The sequence below is a fragment of the Sapajus apella genome, unplaced genomic scaffold (genome assembly GCF_009761245.1).
Source record: "Sapajus apella isolate SASKATOON/1434 unplaced genomic scaffold, GSC_monkey_1.0 scaffold57, whole genome shotgun sequence".
NCBI lineage: Eukaryota > Metazoa > Chordata > Mammalia > Primates > Cebidae > Sapajus > Sapajus apella.
Window position 1 is genome coordinate 1089720 of NW_022436997.1, and position 25002 is coordinate 1114721.

Sequence of the window (25002 nt, forward strand, 5' to 3'; positions counted from 1 at the left end):
GGGGACTTTGTGATGAGTGGTTCAGGTGTGAACAAAGGCCAGGCGTGTCTGATACCTGTGGGTTGTGCTTGGGAATATTCAGCATATTTGTATGAAGATGCTCCACCCAGCCAGATGCATCCACAATTACCAACCATTGCTCTCTAGCACCTGCCTCAATTCCTCATTCCCTTAACTCATTCATTTGAAATATATAGATATTGGCCAGACATGGGGACTCATGCCTGTAATCCCAGCACTTTGGGAGGCCTAGGCAGGCGGATCACTTGAGGTCAGGAGTTTGAGAGAAGTCTGGCCAACATGGTGATACCCTTTCTCTACTAAAAATACAAAAATTAGTCCATGTGCCTGTAATCCCAGCTACTCTGGAGGCTGAGGCAGGGGAATTGCTTGAACCTAGGAGGCAGACAGAAGTTGTAGTGAGCCGAGATTGTGCCACTGCACTCCAGCTTGGGCGACAGAGTGAGACTCTGTCTCAAAAAGTATATATATAATATAAAAAATATATAAAAATACATAAAAATGTATATATAAAACTATATAAAATATACATAAAAATGTATATATATAAAAATAGATTCTTAGTGACTTCAACTTTTTTTTTTTTTGCCAGATTGCAAGTTCTTCAAGAACACAGACCATCTTTAGTCTATGCTGTACCTCTAAGTAGTGATGATGTCTTACATTTGTGCAGCATTTCACACTTTTAAAACTACTTTCATATACACCATCTTGTTGCATCATCAAAATAATCTTTGAGGTAGAAATAATAGGTATTAATTTAATGGTGTATATGCACGATCACAATAAATTACCTTGATAATTGACAGCTATTTTATGCCATACAGAAAGTGCATCTTGTGTCGAAAGGTTATAGATCTGTGCTTGTGTTTTTCAAGGTTACCCATAGATGGTTGCATTGGGAGAAGGTTTTTTCAAAGTCCTGCTTATATCAGTTTGTTGAAAGAAATGAAGAGACGTTTGACGGAGGTGGCCGACTTCCACCATGCTGCAAGCAAGGCCCTCCGTGTTCCAGCAGAGGGCAGTGAAGGGCTGCCAGAGAGCCAGGCTGGCACCCCTGGTTACCTGACTTCACCAGAGCTGCACACGGAGCTGGTGAGGTGAGTATGGTTATTTAGCCACTTACATTGTTGTTTACAGCACAAGTACTGTGCTGGCGCAGTTAACTGTGTTACAAACTGCTAGATGTTATTCTCTTAACACGGTTAGATTGAATATGCAAGGTGGCTTTGATATAGATTTGCATCTTGAAATGTTTCTCTTTTATGTTCCTCAAGAGAAGTGAACCAACAGTTTGGATGTACTTGTATCGAGTGGCTGGAGTCTAAGTGATAAATCCTCTTCTATTTCTTTATGTAAAAATAGAAATAAACCAAATTTTGTCATAGCAAGTAAACAACTATTAAAGCTTGCCAGACAGCCTGGGCAACATAGTGAGACCCTGTCTCTAAAAAAAAAAAAAAAAAAAAAAAAAAAATTAGCCAAGCCTGGTGGCATGCTCCTGTGATCCCAGCTACTTGGGAGGCTGAGGTGGGAGGATCCCTTAAGCCTAGGAGGTCGAGGCTGCAATGAGCCATAATCATGCCACTGCACTCCAACCTGGGCAACAGAGTGAGACTTCATTTCAAAAAAACCTTGCTAGAATAGTTCTTTTTAATTTTTTTTAAGAAGGAGTGTCTCACTATGTTGCCCAGGCCGGAGTGCAGTGGGTTTTTGTAGGCACAATCGTAGTGAGACAATGATAGCGCACTTCAGCCTTGAATTCCTGGGCTCGAGTGATCTTCCTGAGCAGTTGGAACTGCAGATATGTGCCACCACACCTAGCTTAGAACACATGACCAAGGCAGGGCTCTTTAAGTGTGATTCACAGATCCTCCACAGGATTCAGGGATCCACCTGGGATGGGGGTTTAGTGATCTTCCCAAAATATGTGCCCTATAAAATCAGGTTACAATATTTGCCGCCTCTTAAAGGTTAAGAACGCTGAAGTAAGTTTGGATTCTTTTCACACTATTCCTTCACCTTTCATTTATAAGTTTGGTATAAACCAAATACTAGTCTTACAAATAAGACTTAATAAAAATGGCTCTTAATAATTAATCCTGAATATACAATAGCTTGGTGAGGCCCCCATTTCATCTAGCACCGAGGCCTCGGGCTTGTTTGCCCTCAAGCTCTGAGGGCACTCTCTCAGCCTCCAGAATGATTTCTCCCCTTATTTTACTTGTTGAAGGAAAGCTTATTTTTAACCAGCCTTAACCTGTGGAAGGCTTTCTCGGTGAATATTTTAGATAAGCCAAAAAAGTCTTTGATATTCCCGTCTGCTTCTCTTATATTCCCCTTCCTGGGATGTGTTCATAAAGTGGCCATTTATTTCACTGAGTCAGAAGCTGAGGGAGAGAACTACCTAGCAATCTCTTCCCTGTAAGAACCACAAAGCCCTGTCCTTGTCTCTCTTCCTGGACTGGCTGTTACAGAGGTAAAGGAGGAAATTTTCCACTTTATTGAGTAAAGTCATGCCAGGCCACCTCCCAGTCCCCCACCCAGTAATTTGTGTATTGCCGACTATTTTTCTAGTACTGCTGGTAAAAACAAAATAAAAATGAAGGAAGTATCATATTTTTATTTTTAAAAAAGTTTTTACTGGAAAATTGGAACTCTTTTTTTTTTTTTTTTTTTTTTTTGAGACAAAATCTCATTCTGTCACCCAGGCTGGAGTGCAGTGGCGCAATCCAGGCTCACTGCAACCTCCACCTCCTGGGTTCAAGCGATTCTTCTGCCTCAGCCTTCTGAGTAGCTGGGATTACAGACATGTGCCACCACACTCAGCTAATTTTTGTATTTTTAGTAGAGACCAGGTTTCATCATGTTGGTCAGGCTGGTCTCAACTTCCTGACCTCGTGATCTGCCCGCCTCAGCCTCCCAAAGTGCAGGGATTACAGGTGTGAGCCACTGTGCCCGGCCAGAACTTTTATTTTTTTAAGTCTGATTTTATTTTATTCCTTCTTGATGACAGCAGGATACACACATGCTGTGAGATTTATTTGCGGTTCTTTGAGGCAAGAGATGGTTCTTGAGCCTGAAGCTGGAAAGTTCCTACAATGCATAAGTTTAAAAGAGCTCTTAATATTTTCTCTGAAATGTTTTTATTTGAATGTCATTATGTTATTTTTGCTTTTCTAAGCTTAGAAAAAGCAAAAATAATTGTGACAGAATTGCCCAGGAAAGAAAAGCTCCAAATTCAGATCCTAGGTCTGGTAAAAATCGCCTTTTCCAGTTATTTTCTTCTGTGTGCTGTGTTTAAATAAACTTTAAGAGTGGTTGGTAGAGCTCCTGCTTCAAACGCTTTGTTTGAGCAATTATCGTGTCATATTTGAATGATACGTGAACACGTCTCCCCTGCCGGACCAAGAGTTCCTGGGAGCCGTGGTGTTTGTTGGCCACATTTTCTGTATTATGGGCTTTCTTTACTCTTACGTAGTGGTGCCAGTGTTCCTAGAGATGTAAGAAACTTCATTTGCATGCTCATCTTTTTATATTTCATATAATTATGTTTTTATCTTTTAGGCTCTTCAATGTATTTATATTATGGCTAGAAGATGAGAATTTTCAAAAAGGAGATACCTATATCCCTTCTCTACCAAAGCATTATGATATTCACAGGCTAGCAAAAGTGATGCAGAATCAGCAGGTGAAACTTTGGCACTGTCTTTCTTGTAATTTGAACTGATCATATTCATGATGGTAAAACCATTTATTGATAAGAAAATGGATAGTCACTCAGATGGTCATCGTTTCTGTGGGCTTTGTCAGTATCTAAGGGATTATACGGAGAGAATACTCCCTTTTGAATTTCCTGCCTCACTGTGCCTTCTACAAGGCTTAAAGCTTGTTCTAGGGCTTTTTACAACCTCGTAACCATAACCTTCCTCTGACTGAATTTTATTAAATTTGAAGTTGTTAGTAGCTGAACACCTTTAAGCAGTTATCTCTACTCGCATTCTTACAAGCAGTGTGAGAATTTGTAAGGATCCATATGTGATGTAGGAGGTTAGTTGCATGGAGGAGATCAGAAGCTCACCTTTGATTGGCTTTGGTGGTGCTTACTCATCATTGTCACAGTTCTGGTGTCTCTCCTGGAGCCACTCGATTTCAGTCTTTGTATGTCCTAAGCTGTTCTCTCCCAGGCATTCAAAGATGTCTGTGATCCTTTATCAGACCAAAACTTCTCATAATCTCAGTTTTCTCTAAGCTTCTCTAGCCATCTTGGGGATAGGGAAAAGGGGCTGGGAAAGACAATGCTCTTCTATTCTAGTTCTTTCTTTTTCTAGGATTGCACTCTCTTGAGCATTGTCCAGCACCAGGATGGGATTTAGGAATCTCTAAAACTTGAGACACTTTCATTTGGATCCTTAAACCTTCCTACTTTCACATTGTGTGTATATTTCATCTCAGTAGGTATCTTTATCTTGTTTTCTTTCTTTCCTTCTTTGCCTTCTTTCTTCTTGTTTTCCTTTTCTTTTGTGAGTATTTATTGAGTGTCTTCTAAATGCCAGGTTTCAAAGATACAAAAAGAAATCTGATACAGTCCCTGCCTCCAAAGAGCTTATTGTTAAACAGGAGACTAAACAAACAATTATTACATTTTGTGATTAAGATTGTGGGCTGGGCACATGGCTCATGCCTGTAATCCCAGCACTTTGGGAGGCTGAGGCGGGTGGATCACCTGAGGTCAGGAGTTTAAGACCAGCCTGGCCAACATGGCGAAACCCCGTTTCTACTAAAAAGTGCAAAAAATTAGCCGGCATGATGGTGGACGCCTGTAATCCCAGCGACTTAGGAGGCTGAGGCAGGAGAATCGGTTGAACCTGGAAGTCAGAGGTTGCAATGGGCCGAGATCATGCCACTGCACTCCAGCCTGGGCAACAGAGAGACACTCTGACTCAAAGAAGAAAAAAAAAGGATTTTGAGAGTGGAATGCACAGGGCACTGTGGGAACATAGAGGAATAGCCCCTGATTTGGATTGGGCCTGGAGTGGTGACCTTTGAACTGACCCCTGAAGGACATATGGGAGTTGGGCAGGTGGAAAGGAAAGGCCTGGTGTTATCGAGTGGCAGAGAGGATGTTAATGGGCAGAAAGACCAGTGTGTGCAGAGACATAGCAGGTGAGAGAGGTTAGGGCATGTTCAGAAAGGTGCAGGGTAGGGCAAAGCAACTGAGGCGGGGCAGATGAAACCAGAGAGGTGAGTAGGAGTGAAATCCCTAAGGGCCATGTATGCTTTTCTAAAGAATTTGGATTGTATTTTGAAATCTTTGGAGAGCTCTAGAAATAGCAGCAGTTATTAATCAAATGGATGAAATGAAATATATTGAGGAAGAATCAGATACCCAAAGACTTCCACATTTCTAACTTTGGTCCCCAGAGATAAACACTGGAAGAGGAGGTGTCTGAGGGGCTTCAGAGAGATCTCTATCAAGGAGTTGGTCAGAGGGGAGATAGAGATCTAGAATTCAGGAATGAGGCAAAGTAGGATATATGGATTTAATGGTAAGAGAATACGTAGACAAAGAAGAGGACTGAAGATGGAACCCTGAGAAACAACAACATTTAAGGCACGGAGAAACGGGACTGAGAATATAGAGCCAGAGAAACAAGAAGAATAAACATGAGACCTTGATGTCCTGACATCCTTTAGTGCAGTTCCATCCTTATCTTTTTGTACTTGACTCATCCTTATCCAAAGCTTTGTACATGGTAGGTACTTGGTTAGTGTTGTTTTTTTGTTTTTTTTTTTTTTTAAATTCAGCCATAGCTTTCTTGGTTCTCTGAGATTTATCCTGGTTCCTCAGCAGTTGCAGAATTAATTGCTCTCTTTCTCCCTCCTTTTCTTTTTAAGTCAGTCTTTGCTTGACATTTGATGTCTAATTTCTTGATCTGTAGTTTAAGCTTAGGGTTGTTTTGTATTTTTATGGTGTCTAAGACATCTCTGCTTACCTTTCATTGATTCCTAGTATTTGCTGTAATCATTAGCCTCTGTTAACAGTTACTTAGCATAGAGGCAGAGAAAGTGACATAGTGATCCTCTTTAAAGAAATGTGTACACAATAGGAGGATCTGGCCCAGCACATTGAACAGTCAACTGCATGTAGGATTCAGGATTATGATCAGGATTATTACATTGCAGCTGCTCCTCTGAGTCTGGAATGCCTTGCACTGTGGGATTGGGTTGGAAATAATGATTTGGGACTTCACAGCAGCATGCTTATTGAAAAACAAGGGACATTTTTTGTTTTAGAGGAATTCTTGGGCCTTTAGAACAATTAAAATCCAAAAGAAAATCATGGTCTACAAACTCATAGTCCCTGTTTGCTCACTTGCTGCTACTATTTGAAGTTCATTGACAATTTGACTTTTTCGTTGTTGTTAAAGGCAGTCCCCCATTCTAATATGTAGTGAGCACCAAAGTGAAATAAATATAATTCAGAATATATAAGACAGCCCACAGGAGTGTAGGGAGAGGATACTAGAACTGCTATATTTATTTTTTTCTCATTTATTCACTTATATGATACCTGTTATTATGAAAAAATTCAATCATACAGGAAAATAGGCAGACCAGTATAATGGGCTTGCTCTTCTCCCCCTCTTGGCACGTACCGTGTGTCTAGTTTCACTATAGCCCATCCACTTCCTCCTCCATATTATCTCAGAGGTAATCCCAGAGAGCACGTGATACATGAAGATTTTAAAAGATAAGGTTAAAAAATGATATAACCCAGTAGTGTACCCAAACATATTAGAAATAATTTCTAATGTCAAATATTTAGTCAGTGTTCAAGTTTCCAGCTTTCTCTTAAATGTCATAAAAGTTTTATTTTTATTTATTTTCATAGTTTGAATCAGGATCCACATGTGTGATTGGTTGATATGTCTTATAAACCTATTTAATCTTCAAGCCCTCCCATTATCCCTTTACTTTTCCTTGCAATTTATTTGTTGTAGAAGCTGAGTAGTTTGTCCATAGAGGTTCCCCACAGTATGGATTTTGCTAACTGTATCTTCATGGTGTAGTTTAACATGTTTTTCTGTCCCCTGTATTTACTGTAAATTGATAGTTGCATTTAGTGTCTTGATCTAATTTAGATTTGATTATTTTTAAGATTTTATTTTTTCTCTCTTTAAGAGTTGCTATTTTTTACCTATGTCTTATAGTATATGTAATGTATTGGCTGTATAGTATATATATGTAATTTATAAATATACATATGGGGCTGTTAAAATTTTTTCTAATCATGATACACAATCAAAAAAGTTTTATAGCTACCTCAGAGATTGTTAGAGTGGTCATTTTCATGGCAATTTATCCTAATCCTGGAGAACTTGGAGTAGACCACTTCACGTTGAAACTTACTGGTTCAGTTTATAGTTAAATATATAGTTTTATAAATGAATCTGTGACTTGTCTGTCAGAGTTAAAATACTGTCTTTCTGTTCCAGGATCTGTGGATGGAATATTTGAACATGGAGCGCATCTATCATGAGTTTCAGGAGACTGTTGGTCTGTGGACGCAGGCCAAGCTTGAGTCCCATTCCACACCCTGCAATTTGTCAGTGCAGCTGGACTTCACTGACCCTTTGCTGGGTGGGTCCTGTGAGCACCTGCCTCTTCCACTGAGTGAATGGATGATTGAATCAGAGCCATTGAGGGTTGAGGCTGATATACTTTATTCCCCCAGTGTCTCTTTTTTCCCTGGTGCTTTCAGTTTATTTACACAGTGGTGAAAAGCGCAACTATAAATGCCATTTCTTTGGGTTTGCAGTTTTAAAAATCAGAAGTCTGTCTTTTTCTTTTATAAACTCTTTTCTTTTGTACCTGGAACCCTTACCATACAAATGAATCAGATTCCTGAAGTTTTTAAGGTGCTTGTTTCTCCCAATACATTTTTTTTTAGAGAAACAGTGTTATAAATTAACAGTTTTCTCTCAGGCCACAAAAGCCCATTTAACCTATAAAGTTGCTGATATTTGGGGTCACCTATTAATTTTAATACTGAATACATTTCAAAAATATGGGACCTACAGTTGTAAATTCAATTGTTGACCAAAATATTTATTATAATATATAGTGTAATAGGACCCTGAAGTGAGTCAGAGAAATGCAAAAATACCTTCTTATTGCAGCTTGCCACGAACCAATGCAGTAGTTATATAAAGAGAGAGAAGTAAGAACTTCCGTGGACTTCATATCATTCATCTGTAAAGTGGTACTGACTGGTCTCGTCTAAGGCTCTAAAATTTTTCCCTCCAATGTTCCTCTCCCTGCATTTTTTTCTTGAAACGATAATAACTTTTTCTGATTACAAAAGTTGTATGTATTAATTTAAAAATTAAATGATATAGAAAGGTATATAGAGGAAGGGATAAAAATTGCCCTCAAGCCAACCACATAGATTCTTATTTTTCTATTGCTAAAAGTTTGTTAAATGAGAAGAAGAAATATGTGAGTAGATCTGGGAACTATTAAATGCTTTCTGTTCATGCCCTTTTATTTGTAGTGTTTCCACGTTGCCTGAACACTGCCCTAAAAGGCGAATTGTTTTCACCAGAGTTAAGCTAGTGATTTATAAAGCCCTTAGTTTGTTCCAAGCACTGTCTCAGTGCTTTACATGCATTAACTCAGTCCTCACAAAAACCCTATGTTGTGACGTTATCCCAACTGAGCAGATAAGAAACCCAGTTTGTAAGCTGGTTAGCTGACCTGCCTGCATGGGCCACATAGCTGGTTGTTGGGCAGAGCCGTCTGACTCCAGAGACCTGCTGTTCACCACTCAGTATTCTACCTCTTGGGTCTGGCAATCACTATACCTTGCACTTCTAAACAGAATTAGGGCCTAGATTTCTAAATAATGAGTTTCAGGTTTTTCTCAGATATAAGAAGTTAGTTGATGATTATATTAAATGATTGAATTTGTGGTTGTGATTGGCTGTAGGAAAAATTCCACTAGCACTCTTCTGTTAACAATTTCTTTTCCTTAAACTCAATTTGTTTTATTGGCTTCAACATTTTTGTCAGTTGTGGTACAGAGTGGAGCTTACTGTTAAATATGAATTTAGATTTTTTGTTTTTAAAATATCCCTGGTTTTTCTTTTATGGTAACTTACATTGGGTTTGAAAGAGCCCCCAGGTTTCCTTTAGCATCATGGCCTCTTATGTTGCTTGAAAGGAACTTTAACTTAAATAGTCACAAGTCTTATCCAGTGATGAATACCCAGCTTGGCTACATCTGTGCAAAAAGTGGTAGTTCTAATGGAAAAACACCAGCTATAAGGGACAGTGCTGTATTTGACCTATTTGTAATGCTAATTCTGTTTGGGGTACAAACAATACAAGTCTCCTTATGCCAAGTAAAGTCATGGCTATTAATTTTTCTCAGCAAGAATAGAAAATTGAATGTTTCATCTGGAATGTAATCGGAAATTCATAGTAGTCCCTTAAGTACTTGTTGACTTTTTGACTTGAAATTCCCTTGAACACTGCCTTCCTCTGCTTCTTGCTATTGAAAAGAATTGGATATGTAGCAGCATTTTTCTTCATGTTATTCAGTCCCCACGTGCTGTGTGGTATGTGTATAGTGTGGTGAAGGGAGCAGGAGGGAAGAAAGGAATCTATTGGATACCTACTGTGTATTCAGCTCTGTACTAGGTCTAGAAGTATCAAACATTTAAATTTGATTAAACAGTGTGAGATCATGTGTAATCTAGAGCAAAGTTGTATGGTAGAGATTCACTTGTGTGTGTGTGTGTGTGTGGCACTGAATTGCTTATTTGGACTCCATTAATCATTTGTTGAGTGAATGAATAAGTAAATGACTGATGGACTCTATGACTGCATAAATAGAAATGCTGAAGTAGCTTACGTGTATGTCTTTATTCATTTTATCTCTTACTGCATCCAGTCTTCCTGTTCAAACCTTGACCTGATTGCAGATTTTTGACTCAGCTGTATTCCAAAATGCTTATTCATTTTTCTTCTATTCCTCTGAATTCTGGATGATGGCATTAAACCCTTAACCAGACTCCAGATCTACTCCATTCACCTAAACTATTATTCAGATGATAGCTACCATCTGACTCAAGCTTGCATAGAGCTGTTCATTAGATTCACACGATATTATTGTAAAGCACTAGATACTAACTTTACACTAATACCAAGTCCAAACTTCTTAGCATGTCATGCAAGGCCTGTCTAGGGTAATAATTTAAGATCATGAGCTTTAACTTTATCATAAGACTATCATCATTTTGAGGATAGGAATTCTACTGAATTGTACCACATGCTTCTGATCTGCTAATTCACCTGATTGCTCAGTATATATGACTTCCTTTTCTTTCAGCTAAAGAAAGGGTTTTAAGTAACCTGCAGAAGCATGAGGCTCCCCAGCCTCCCCTTGTTCTGTACCCGATGAAGCCACCCGTGCCAGTTATTTCCTCTGCTGTGCTATTGAGTCAGAAGGATGCCATCCAGCTGGTGTGCACAGACCTGAATCTGTTGCAACAGCAGGCCAGGTAAGACCATGCAGCCTCAAGGATCATGTTCCCATGCTGACGGCTTTGACAGCCTGGATGATTTGTTACCTGGAGTGGCTTCCTCATCAGCATCTTTACCATGAGAACAGTTTGATCAAACTGGCCCAGACGGTTCACTTGGTTAACCAAGTTGTGACAGGTCTTACAGTTTCACCTTGAAATTATGTGGTATTCTCACCAACTATCAATTTCATGTTTCCTATGGTAGCATTTCTGGGTGTCAGTAGTGCCAGTTAAGATTTTCTTATACTTCTCATGAAGAGATCTTATGATATTGGAAAGATGGTGTTGGGAAGGTGCAAAGTGAGAGTTCCTTTCTTTTCTCATTGCTGTACTCTCTACCTCTCCATATTCTTTAAAAAATTGACATAAACATTGATTGAAGTGTGGAAAAGTCATTAAATGTTTTGATTTCACATGGTGGATACAAAATAATCAACAGTTTAAGGTTTTGATCCAACTTGAGTTCTTGTGTGAAGGAACGTATGTGGAGTAAGTCTGTTTCATTAACAGTAAGTGAGCCTCACTGTTACAAATCCTATGTGAATCAATTTCTTATTGATATTTTTTCCTTGACTGTTTTTGGTCCAGGCATTTGTTGAGTGTGTGTTGAGTGCACATATAAGCACCTGCCCATTAATGTAATGATAAATACAGTTAGACCAGTTTTGACACCCCATGGATGCCTTTAGCTTTGTTGGTCTTTGACATTTCACTTCCAGTTGCTAATACCTAATAAGTCATTGGCACTTACAATTAATGCCACCCTTAAGGTTGATTAAGTTAGGATAGAATTCTCATTTGTTCTTGTAGAGTCTGTTTAAAAAGTGTTGTTGATATAATATGGATTCTAAATGGAGCTTTGTTTGTGGCTACAAAGTTGTCTCACTTTTCCATAGGCTTTTCTTTCATTTCTTAGCTTTCTCTTTGGCCTCTCTGCCAGGGAGATGATATTCGTAAGTCTTGGCTCACAACCTTTGGTCCTCTGTTACTATGGAGTATGCGTATCTTGCTGCGCTATAATGCTGGCTGTGGGTAACTAGCAGCCTTTATTACTTATCATATAACCTTTCCTAAGACTTTCTTTGACCTCCTGATGGTGTTTTTCAGAACTGCAGCTCTTCGGGAATCTCAGCAGGTTGCTCTGGATGGTGAGCTGTTGGACACAATGCCCAGGCAGTATGTGAATCGTGAAGAACAGGCCACACTACATTTGGAGTGCAGAGGCAGCAGCGGTAAGAAATGCCAAGGAGCTGCAGTTGTCACGGTTCAGGTAAGTGTTTAAATTTCTTCAGAATTTAGAGAATTTTAACTGAGTCTGTAACGTTGGCATATCACTGAGAAAGATCGAAAGACATGTATAGCACACTGTCTGTGTCCCAAACATTTACTAGTTTTGGGGGACATGAAAACACTCGTAGAGCTAATCACACATTTCTGTAGGTACCAGATGAGTCCTGTAAGACAGATATTCAAATAGGAATTCAAAGAAAAATAGAATCATTGAGAAGATTTCTAGAGAGAGGGGCTTCAACTGATTCTTAAAATACTTTGGTGATGATACAGTTGGAAGGAATATGGAAATGGAGTGGCCATGATGTCATTTAGGGGTCAGTGGCTAGGTCAGCCTGTTTCAAGTGTTTTGGGGGTGATGGTGGGAATTCACATTGGAAAGGCTGGCGTGCACCATCATTGGGAGCTCTGGCTGTCTGCTGTACATGGCAGGGAGCCCCTGAAGATGAACGTGGGAAGGGAAGCAGATTAATTGGGTGGAGCTTGCCGATGGGCAGAGGAGAGACGTGCACCAACGTGACTGAAACTTGAACCGCCACAGAGTTACCTTCTTGTGCTGGAATAGAGGCAGAATTTGGATCTGTGATACCGTATGGACTTCACAATGGAAGCTTAGCTGAAGCTAACGTGTCATAGCCTTTACTTTATGCCAGGCCCTGTCTAAACGCTTAAATCCTCACAACAACTCTGTGAGGTGGCCATTATCATCTTCATTTCTCAGGTAAGGAAGTAGAGTCACAGAGAAGTTAATTAAGTAACGCACCCGAAGTGCCACAGCCTGTAAGTGGCAGAGCCAGAAAGACCCAGGCATTCCGGCTCCAGAGCCAGTGTTCTTTTAAAAAAAAATTTGTAGTAGAGATGGGGTTTTGCTATGTTGCCCAGGGTGGTCTCAAACTACTGGGCCCAAGCAATCTGCCTGCCTCGGACTCCCAAAGTGCTGGGATTGCAGGCCTGAGCCACCACACCCAGCCAGCCTGTGTTCATTAATCACTGCAGTGTATTTCTCCTTCGAGTGAAGTCATGATTCCCTAAGCTGAAAGAGCAGTGCTTGGAGGTGGGCACTGCCTGTGGTCTAAATCTGTCTATACACAAATGACTCTGTTAGAGTTTGGAAATTGGAGAAAATGTATTTTACTCACCCTTGTTTGTGTTTCAGAAATTTCCCTTCTCTTTTTTCACTAATTTTCATTATAACTATTTCAATGTATTCTCCATCAATTTCCTTGGGAGACTCTTTCCTAGAAAATTCCTTCTCTCAAATAATCTTCTATATGTGTTGTAGTTTTCATTACTTTCAAAACGTATCTCTAATTTTTCAACAGTTGAATAAGTTCAGAAATCTGACCTAAAAGTTAGGATGAGTCCAACTTATTTTCCTGGATGTTATTGTAATATGTGTGACTGCTAAACATTGAGTTATCTTTGGCCAGGTGCTTTATACAGTTAGTTTTCTTTTGGTGTATTTTTGTTCCAGTTACCAACACTGTGGCAGTAAGACCAAGGTAGAAATATTTACAAAAAGATCACTTGCTGAAGTAAAACTGGGAGAAAAATTTGCCAATTTTGGGTGGAGTTCGAGTTAGTGAGGAAAATACTGAAAATCCGGTTATAGTAAAAAAAAGGGATGTCATCACCAATCCGTGTTTTTCCATATTTTAAAACTACATATCTTTGCCAGGCTGTTAATTTTATATAGAGAAGAGAATTCTAAAGTGCATTTTTATAAGTGACAAGTGAGATAACTATAAAGAAATGTTTTTCCAATTCTGGCTGATAGCTTGCTCTGTGAAGACTTGTAAATATTTACTGCTTTAGCCAAGGAACAGGTCTCTTACCCTGCCTGACCTCCTGTTAGCTCTCTGGGTCTTGCAGTGGAAAATACCACTAGGCAGGCCAGGGAGCTGTAGCTCTAAGCCTACCAGTGACTTGTCTCTTTTCCTTTACAGAAAAAGGGATCATAGTATTATATTATTTGTCTGAACCCTTGAATTGAGATTTTAAACATAATCTTTTGCTCTGTTAATTCTGAAATAAAAAGTTACACCTTTTCTAAAATGTCTTCTAGGCAATTTTGATTGGAGGGAGGTAAAAAAAAAAAGATGGTTTATGATAAGGACTGATGTGAACATGGCTTAGATGTCTTTACAAACATACTGAAGTTCTTGTGCTTTCCTTTCTTAAAAGAAAATTGGGCTGGGCTTGGCAGCTCATTCATGTAATCCCAACACTTTGGGAGGTCGAGGTGAGCAGATTGCTTGAGCTCAAGAGTTCAATAGCCTGGGCAACATGGATTAACTCTGTCTCTACAAATAATATTATATGAAAATTAGCCAGGCTAATGATGGCATATGCCTGTGGTCCAAGCTACTTGGGTGGCTAAGGCGGGAGGATCACTTGACCTCAGGAGGTCAAGGCTGCAGTGAGCTGTGATTGTGCTACTGCACTCCAGCCTGGGCAGCAGAGTGAGACCCTGTCTCAAGAAAAAAAGAAAAATTGGTAATTGCTAATATTGCTTGAAGAAAGAAGGGGAAAAAGTGATGAAGGACAGAGGGAAAAAAGGAGATTTTGCAGATGCCTAAAGAATTGGAAGAAGTAGATGTATTTTGTGACCTTAACCTCAATAGTAATATTCAAGTTTTATTAAAGCATGTTTTAATTTTCTGCTGGCCTCACTCGTTTGCCTAGTCCCCTGACTTAGTTCCACGTGGGAAGTTCCATAACCTTGAGAACCCCTACTGATGGCACCTAGAAGTTCAGTATCAGTAATAGTATCTGCTGCAGCCAGTATTTTGCCTGAAATGCAGATGTGCCAGAGCAATTAAAAACGTGAAGACAGTGAACAACTTTTATAGGCTGAGACTTAAATAATCTTGAAAGCTATATAGCACCGTCGTTGCTAGTTGAGGCTATTCCAGGCAGTATTTGCCAGTTGATATTTCTAGTACTTGAAGATAAAAATATGTTTTGTTATACATTAATGGCAAAGGGCAAGAGAGAGGAAAGCTGAAACTCTGCCTGCTACGAAGCTGGGGCATTAGCTATGCAAGCTGATTGTTTTGCTCTGATTTTTGGCCAAAGATTGTGCTTAAATATGAAGGCATCCATTACCTAAATGGATAACTTTGGTTATGGATGACTTTAGTTGTCGAAAAAGAGGTGTTAATGGAGGTTAGAGAGGGTGAGTTCTCAGTGTTTATGACTTATCATGAAACTGTCACTGGGAGGGAGTATATCCTGCAAAAGGTAGGTTGTGTTATTTTTATACATAAAACTGTAGCCCTCTATAGAGATGTGTCCAGTCTACCACCTCATGGCTATATCCAGTCGTTTTGATTCCTTTTAACATCCTATCATTTGGTGATATTGAACTTTATGTAGTCTCATCTCTTCCCTCTGAATCTCTGACCACTTCTCAGTTTCCAGGGCTGCTGCTTTCTCAACTCAAACCCTTAGATTGCTAGTTGCCCTGATTCCCTTCTTCATATGACATCATCTCTTTTTTTTTTTGCCTACTGTCTGTGCTGGAGTTCTTAATCTGGGGTCTGTGAATGGTCTTTAGAGAATTGGTGAAGTTCCTGAAAGTGTATGTAAAATTTTTTTCTGGAGAGTTAATAACTCCAGTAGCTCTCAGAGTAGTTCAGAAAAGAACCATTTACTCATATGTTGATGATCTGTTCTGTTTCTCTAGTCCAGAATTCTCTTTTGAGTTCCAAATCTAGATTTCCACCTGCCTCATTCTACCACAGATACCTCAAACTCCCTATTTCCCAAATTAATCTTACCTTTACCTTCCAAATCTCTTCTTCCTGTAATTTCACATACCTGGTCTCCCCATATGGAAACCTGTGCATCAGTATCATCTCTTCCAGTTACTCCACCCTACTTCATTCCTGTATTTTCCATAATTGCTTCCTAAATCATGTTGGTTCTGCCTCTGAAATGGCTTTAGATTGATTCCCTTCTCTGTGTTTCCGTTGCCATTTCTCCGTGGTAGGCACCCTTGCTTCTCCCTTGACCTACTGCATTAGACTTCCTGTCCATACCTCTCTCCTTGACTAGTCTGTTTTCCATTCTTTCATTACTCATCTTGTTAAACACAGATCTGATCACATTTCTAGGCTAAACGCCCACACTTACTTGGCAGTATCAAAAGGAATATGAAAATTATATTTAAAATCTGATGTCATTTCCCATAAGGCTAATTTTAAAAAACTGATCTAATCTAGAATGTTAAGACTGAAATGTTAAGAATGTTAAGAATGAAAAAAGAAGGCAATACTATCATGCAGACTCAGAGAGAAAATGAAATGGTACCTATGTTCACTTACAGGAGATTTAACTGTCATGATCAGCTTACTCAGAATCACACTGCCAGTATTCAGAAGCTGCAGCTGAAACAGCTGAAGCAAAATGGCCTAGCAATACTGAATGGGAAAAGTAGGGGTCTTGAACTTAGACACATGCAGACCTGAATCCTGACGGAGGTACTCACTAGCTATGTGACTCTGGCAAGTCTCACAGTGTCTCCGAACATGTTTCTCTGAACTTATCCTCATTCTGTGAAGATTCAGTTGGATAAGCCAGGCACAGTACCTCACGCCTGTAATCTCACCACTTTGGGAGGCCAAGGTGGGTGGATCACTTGAGTTCAGGTGGTCGAGACCGACCCGGCCAACTGGTAAAACTCCATGTCTCCTAAAAATACAAAAATCAGCTGGGCATAGTGGTATACCCCTGTAGTCCCAGCTACTCAGAGAGAATCACTTGAACCCAGGAGGCGGAGGCTGCAGTGAGCCAAGATACCACCACTGCACTCCAGCCTGGGCAACAAAGTGAGACTCTTAAAAAAAAAAAAAAAATTAAGTTGGATAATGAAAGCAAACACCTACCATAATATCTGGGAGATGACAGTGCCCAAGCAAGGGACAAAAACTACTGTGAATATGGCTGGGAAAGACAGTGCAACCATCCTTACTGCTTCCCAAGACTGACTATTTGGGAGACATTTATATTAGAGTAAAAACATACAGCAAGCAGTATATAATATTTAAGTACAGAAAGTATTAAGCTGTTTAAAAGCAAAGGTAAGCACAATCAAAGAATGAACTATTAATTTTTAATAGAAAAAAGTTCCAATTTCCATATCTGTCACAGCCGAATAATACCTACAAAATTCCTGAAAGTAGTTAAAATCTGGGAACTTACTTACGAAGGGCATACATCTAGAGTTGTTCATTCCTTCAAACACATCCATTTTGCAGCACTGACTATATGAGGCACTGATGATATAATCATGAATAAGACAAAGTCCCTGACCTTGTGTAACTCAAAATCTAGTAAGAGCATAGAACTAATCATAACACAAAACAAGCTGCAACACAACCTAATGAGTGGTGTGTTACAAATAAGGATGCTTCCTTTCAGCAGAGGTGTGCTAAAAAAATTAAAACAAGCCGGACATAGTGGCTCACACTTGTAATCTCAGCACTTTAGTAGGTGGAGGCGGGTGGATAACCTGAGGTCAACAGTTCAAGACCAGCCTGGCCAACATGGTGAAACCCCATCTACTAAAAATAATTTTTTTTTTTTTTTGAGACAGAGTCTCACTCTGTTGCCCAGGCTGGCATGCAATGGTGCAATCTCAGTTCACTGCAACCTCTGCCACTCAGGTTCAAGCGATTCTCCTGCCTCAGCCTCCAGAATAGCTGGGATTACAGGTGTGCACCACCACACCCAACTAATTTTTGTAGTTTTAGTAGAAATGGGGTTTCACCAGGTTGGCCAGGATGGTCTCCAACTCCTGACCTCAGGTGATCCACCTGGCTTGGCCTTCCAAAGTGCTGGGATTACAGGTGTAAGCCACTGTGCCCAGCCTTAAATATATAAAGAGTTCAGGTTATATCATGAAAATATTTTGTTCCTTAATAGAATTTTTCTGGGAAAGAATGTCCTGGAAATTTCCAGCTATTTGCAAGTAGTTGAACTATGTATGGCTTGTCTGGGGTATACAAAGGCAAATATATTTTATGGGATGTGAGACGTGCTTCTTTCTGTATTCTCTCTTCCCAATAGAAGCCTCTAACAATTCAGTGATGTCCCCTGGGGAAATGGGGTGATTTATAATTTTTTTTTATGTACTTTGGTATTGTGGGTATGTTTACTGGCCCCAGGACTGATTTATTATCATGTGAAAAATTTGTTCATTCCTAGAAATGAATGCTGGAAAAGACCCACTGAGGACCTCACATTATTGTAAAAACTGGCTAGAGGACGTGCTTTGTCAGACTTTTAAATTTAGACAAGGAAACTTTTAAATTTCTGTACTACTTAAAATGACTCAAGTGGAGGGGCTTCCACCATACTACTTTGTTCTATTGTCTATGACTTCTTGTAATTATGAACTGATGGTCATTCAGTTTCTCTCACCTTCACTATAGTAATAATAGAAATCTTTCAACAGTGGTGGGAACAATAAACAAAAATAAATAGAATGGAAAATAATGGTAATTTGGGGATGTTTTTCGTGAGAGAGTCTAAACTTTCCTAAACTAGCTGGTTTTCTTTTAGTAGTTTCTACAACATGGAATGGCAATTGTAAAGTTTGGGTTACAAAGCAGTTTTAGTCCTGTCTCTGCATTTTCCAATCAAGTGGTTTCTGGATCCTTCGCCTTTCCACCTCCCTTCATTCTGTGTTTTCCTTCCTCTTCTCAGATTGTCTCTCTTCCTGTTTGCCTGCTTTCTCTCCAGGCCAGCCAGGCAATTCTGTGACACACATGGTCCCAGTCTAACTGTATTTGGTGACGTATTGAACAAAAAGGCTGACTGCAGATACTCCTAATCACATTTTAGGATATTAAACATTGGTCTGTTATTTGAAAGATTTCAAATTTAATTCAGATACTTGTATTGACTTATTATCTAGTTAAATGCAAGTAATTTCTTTTTTAAACTTTCATTTCTCCAATAGTAAAAATTAATTATTGTTAACATTATATGTTCTTGAGTATTTACTTTCATGCATTTTCATGTCATGGAGCGTTTTGTTTTTTTTTTTTAAAGAAGTTTTGTAAAGATTTGTTGGTGAGTTTTATGCAAGAAAATTATCACAGTCATAAAAAATAGGTGCTCATTGTATTGTCAGAGTTATGCTGTGCTGGGATTCTGGGTAAGTAAAACAAATAGGACCATTGCCCTTCAGTAACTTTTTTTTTTTTTTTTTTTTTTTTGAGACTGAGTCTCATACTGTTGCCCGGGCTGGAATGCAGTGGCATGATCTCAGCTCACTGCCACCTCTGCCTCCTAGGTTCAGGCAATTCTCCTGCCTCACCCTCCTGAGTAGCTGGGACTACAGGTGCCTGCCACCACGTCTGGCTAATTTTTGAATTTTTAGGAAAGACAGGGTTTCACCATGTTGGCCAGGCTTGTTTCCAACTCCTGACCTCAAGTGATCTGCTTGCCTGAGCTTCCCAAAGTGCTGGGATTATAGGCGTGAGCTGCCACCCTTTAGGAACTTTTAGTACACAATTCGTGATAATAACCCCAGGCCTCATAAGTGACATAAAGGCCTCAGGTAATAAGATTGTGAATTAAATATTTACATTATTTACAAAAGATACCTTTAATCATTGCAGTGATGGCTGAAGACGGGGTTCGGACAGGGAAATGTAAAGGAAAACTATACACCCCACTGCTCACCCATGTGATTGGAGAAGACCGTAGGAGGAAAATGTAGAATTTAGAACTCTTGCCTTCTAAATGTTCTGGCCTCTTCAGCTGTGCCTGTAAGAAAAGTCCAGACTTCCTGGCCTGCTATTCAAACCCTCCCCAAGAGAGCTCTCCCAGCTCTGCAGTCAGATTTTACTGCACCCTGCAACCCTGGCCAGGCTCCTCCTCCCTGTCTCTCTGTCCCACATTCGCCGTGGCTGTCATGTCAGTTTTGTGTGTTGCAGCCTGGGCCCAGGATGTCTTCTCTTTTCTTCCGCCTCTATCCGCATCCAAAAAATGACACAAAAATTGCATAAGCAAACCAGTTATGTATGTCACTGTCAGAGAAAGGGTTTGTTGATAGCTCCTCAAGTAAGAAAGGCTAATCTTAGAAAAGAATAATCTTTTGAGCTGAAAAAAATTTATTTTCTTTTAAAGTTCAATAAATTCTTCTTATTTTTCATACCTTTACTGAAAACCAATAAAAATTTTATTAAAGATCAGTTTTTAGGAACCTAAATTGCTGAATTTAGGAATTAGCCAGTTGCTCTTTCCTTGGCATGGAGTTGGTTTAGGCATTTCCCCATATTTTATCTTATCTTGTTGTGTTATGATTGTATATATTTTCTTCCTTTCAAAGCTGCATTTGTGAGCAGCATCTGTGTCACCTTTTTTTCATGCTGGGCACACGTGTCTGCAGCCCGAGTGTTTCAAGTTGAGTTGTGTGTGTGTTGGATTGAGAGCACATAGAAGGACTATGGCTAGGGAGGCATGATCAGCAGAGGAGGGGTTTTCTGTGCTGCAAGAAAAGCCTCGGCCAGGCACAGTGGCTCACACCTGTAATCCCAGCACTTTGGGAGGCTGTGGCAGGTGGATCACGAGGTCAAGAGTTCGAGACCAGCCTGACCAATATGGTGAAACCCCATCTCTACTAAAAATACAAAAATTGGCCAGGTGTGATTGTGCATGCCTGTAGTCCCAGCTGCTTGGGAGGCTAAGGCAGGAGAATCACTTGAACCTGGGAGGTGGAAGTTGCAGTGAGCTGAGATCACACCACTGCACTCCAGCCTGGGTGACACAGCGAGACTCTGTCTCAAAAAAAAAAAAAAAAAAAAAAAAAGAAAAGCCTCTGTGGTGGAAGACATGGGGTCTGTTTTTGGTGAGGAGTTGAGGAGTTGAATTGAAACATAAGTGAAATAGTATCCTACAAAAGACTTTGAATTATTGATAAATTAATTCGAGATCTTATCAGTTTGTAAGGCAGTCATATAAAGAGATATACATTTTAGTATTGTTATAAGACAATAATTCTATTTAAGTTTGATTCTTCACAGAAAACCTGAGATTCTTTTTTTCTTTAAGTAGAGATGCAGTTTCACCATGTTGCCCTGGGTGGTCTTGAACTGCTGAGCTCAAGTGATCCACCTGCCTTGGCCTTTCAAAGTTTTTCCATCACCTTGAAGTTCAACTGAAAGTTTTAAATTAAATTGTAACATTAGTTGTAATAGTATTCTTTGTCATATACCTAGTGTATTTGTAATAAAATAATCTGTTCTAGAAACATGAGGGGAAATGTCTTTTGGTAACTTTAATTTTTGTTAGTTTGAAGGCATGCATAAGAATGAAGCAGTAACCCAACAGCTTCATGTTTTGCGGAAAGAAGTGAAGCAGTTGCAAGCAGAAGCTGCCAAACCACCATCACTTAATATCGTGGAAGCCGCTGTTCATGCAGAAAACCTGATCACGTAAGTTTTTTGGACATTATAATTTGATGTTTTGTTGTATTATTAATAGTAATCATACATGCTACTATGCCACCACCACCTTGCAGCACCCACAGATTAATTTAGTACAGAGATAAGCAAACTATGGCCTTTGGGTCAAATCTGGCCTGCTACTTATTTTTATAAATAAAGTTTTATTGGACCACAGCCATCTCCATTTATTTATAATTTCTATGGTTTTTATGCTGTAATAGCAGAGTTGAGTGTTCTAACAGAGATATAAAGCAGAAAGTATTAACTATCTGGCCCTATATAGAAAAAGTTAGCTGACCCCTGAATTATGAGATGATGCAGTGCATTGAAATTCAGTTGTGGAGAGAGCTAGTGCTTATGTTTTATAGTAAAGTCACATTTACCCAGGAACTTCTTATTGTCAACTCAGATTACTGCACAGTTACTTAGGGGAATCAGGGCCCTCAAGTGTGGTTGTGAACTTGGATTTGACCATTGTGGTTTTCTTTTGGATTTCATTGTGGTTTACTCTCACTGTCCTCTTTTCTTTCCAAAGCTACCATGACATGACTTGGGAGGTGGGGGTTGACTCTCTGCCTTTACTTTAAGGTGACTGACTCAACATTTAGTTCCAGTAGCTGATCCCCTCAGTAGAGCAGGATGGTATATGGAGGGGAGCATTGAGTCCTTTTGTGTGTTGGGCTGGGGAGCCTGGGAAAGAGAAGGAGACCAGGCAAACAAGAGGTTGATGTTTTACTGGGAAAGGGACACAAAAAGGTATGAGAAATGGAAGGGATATCTTTACTCTAGGATCTTATTCTATACAGAAATCTTTATCTCAACCGTAGTTAGTGTTTTGGATTTTAAAATGTAGAGAAATCAGGGTTTGTGTTTTAAAAAATTATATGAAGAATACAAAAAGTTAAATAACATGAATTACATGCAAAATGTGAACATTTTAAATAAGGATGAGAATGTTAATTAGTTCTTATAGCTGATTCTTTTTTTCCCTTAGGAGAATATGAAGTCATTGCTAAATATTGAAAATCAGCCAGGCACAGCGGCTCATGCCTGTAATCCCAACACTTTGGGAGGTCGGCAGATCACTTGAGGTCAGGAGTTCGACAAAACCCTGGCCAACATGGTGAAACCCCGTCTCTACGAAAAATAACAAAATTGGCCAGGTGCAGTGGCTCATGCCTGTAATCCCAGCACTTTAGGAGGCCCAGGCAGGCAGATCACCCGAGGTCAGGAGTTCAAGACCAGGCTGGCCAACATGTTGAAACACTGTCTTTATAAAAATACAAAAAAATTAGCCAGGCATGACGGCGGGTGCCTGTAATCCCAGCTCCTTGGGAGGCTGAGGTGGTAGAAGTGCTTGAACCTGGGAAGTGGAGGTTGCAGTGAACTGAGATCATGCCATTGCACTCCAGCCCAGGCAACAGAGTGAGACTCTGTCAAAATAAGTAAATAAACAAGTAAAATAAAATAATAAAAAATTAACTGGGCGTGGTGGCATGTACCTGTAATACCAACTACTCAGGAGGCTGAGGCAGGAGAATCACTTAAACCTGGCAGGGAGAGGTTGCAGTGAGCTGAGATCATGCCACTGCATTTTGAGACTCTGTCTCAAAAAAAAAAAAAAAAGAAAAAAAATCTTGTCAGTGAAGTTTGAAGATACATATTTAGTCCATGAAATATTTCTAGAGTGACATTTTCATGGGAGCTCTGAGGACTCTTAGGAATATTTCTTGAGAAACATAGGGTGTCAAAGAAGGTCTTGTGAGTATGGAATCTTTCATTGTGAATGGTAGTCTTACCCACATTTTCCTACAGGGCCTTAGTGAATGCCTACAAGTTGCAGCCTACACCTGGGATTCAGAAAGTTGGCATTAGCCTTTTCTTTACCATTGTGGATTACGTCAGTGATGAGACGCAGCGTCATCCCCCAACAAGGCAGTTCTTTACTTCATGCATTGAGATCTTGGGACAGGTAAGGTTATTTGTTCCTTTTGCCTTGATCAGATGAAATGAGTCCTCCAGGTGTCTTCATTAGAGATAGTCAGCATTGACTTCAGACTTACATTACAGGTTCAGAGTCTTACCTAAGTCAGAAGCCCCTTGGAGTTGTAGGCTTCTCAAGATATGATTAGAATTTTTGGTATAGAATTTTGCTTCTCATATAAGGGAGATTAAATTATTCATGTTTGAAAGTCTGTGGAGACGTCAGAATTTGTCATGTATGCTTGGTTTTCTTAACAATAAAGCTCTTTATTGCTTGTAAAAATACTTTCCAGTTTGTTTATTTCATACGGGGAATCTGTGTGATTGAGATTCCCATCTTAGAAATGAGAAAACTAGGTTTTAGAAGATTAAGTGACTGGCTTCAAGAATTCAGCTGGTGAGTGTGGAGCTCAGACTGGATCCCAGGGCTTCTGACAACACTCAGTGCTCGGCCCGCGTCCCCATTGCTGTGTCCCGGTTGCTGCTCTTGGTCAGCATTTATTTGTTTGTTTATGTATTTATTTGGCTTACAGTTGCATAGATGGATATTTAACAAAGTCAAGGCTGGCTAATCATGACAATTTATGAAATGTGTCATAAAAGAAAGGAAAACCTCTTATTTAAAATATGTAAACACTAATTAACCATGTACTCTCACCCAAATTCAACTGAATGAATACTTATTTATTGGATGCTTTAAGAAAGGGATGCTGAACAGGTATTATTATTGATTTTTTTTTTAATATAGGAGGTTTTTTATCCTGATCATACAATTAATGTGTGCTGGCTGGGCATGGTGTCTCACGCCTGTAATCCCAGCACTTTGGGAGGCTGAGGCAGTTGTATTACCTGAGGTTGGGAGTGTTGGACACTAGCCTGACCAACAAGGAGAAACTCTATCTCTACTGAAAATACAATATTAGCCAGGTGTGGTGGCACATGCCTGTAATCCCAGCTACTCAGGAGGCCGAGGCAGGCGAATCACTTGAACCCAGGAGGTGGAGGTTGCAGTGAGCCAAGATTGCACCATTGCACTCCAGCCTGGGCAACAAGAGCGAAACTATGTCTCAAAAAAAAAAAAAAAATTAATGTGTGCTTATTATAAGCAATGCAGACAGTGTAGAAAATATGAAGAAGAAAAATTTCTTATAACCCTAACTACCTGGAGATACTGCTTACATAGCTAACATTTCATTATAGTTTGTCTTGTGTATGTGTGTCTGTTTGTGTGTATTTATATGGAAACATGAGATTTCATTTCTACGTATATAGAGATATAGAGAGAGGCACTTAAAAATGGGCACATGCTATTTTGTAACCTCCTTTTTCATTTAAACACGTGTCTTAGATATGATTTCACGTTAGTAAATACAGACCTATGTCATGACATTGCATGTCTGTGTAGTGTTCCGTGAGACAGATTTAGTACAGTGTGTTGAGCTAGTGCTTGATGGATGGATATTTAGATAGATTGTTTTGTCACAGTAAGGCTGAGGTAAATATTCTTGTATGTCTTTGTGAACTTCTCGGGCTATTTAAGATAATTTCTTAGAGGTATGATTGCTATGTCAGAGGAATTTGATATACATTGTATATTTGACGTTTTACGTCATACTTGATGTATATTGTCACACTGCCTTCCCTGGGAAGTTTGC

The 25002-nt window shown here is 39.5% G+C and overlaps 1 protein-coding gene across 2 annotated transcripts in view; it reads left to right on the forward strand.

Moving 5' to 3' along the window:
* Positions 1-25002, forward strand: part of EPG5 (ectopic P-granules autophagy protein 5 homolog) — a 118294-nt gene that overhangs the window by 59410 nt on the left and 33882 nt on the right. For both annotated transcript variants that reach the window (XM_032245250.1, XM_032245251.1), the window contains exons 23-29: positions 900-1121; positions 3589-3712; positions 7521-7665; positions 10418-10589; positions 11721-11883; positions 21210-21352; positions 23180-23336. In XM_032245250.1, the coding sequence (XP_032101141.1) occupies positions 900-1121; positions 3589-3712; positions 7521-7665; positions 10418-10589; positions 11721-11883; positions 21210-21352; positions 23180-23336 (1126 nt within the window). The remainder of the gene's footprint in view (positions 1-899; positions 1122-3588; positions 3713-7520; positions 7666-10417; positions 10590-11720; positions 11884-21209; positions 21353-23179; positions 23337-25002) is intronic.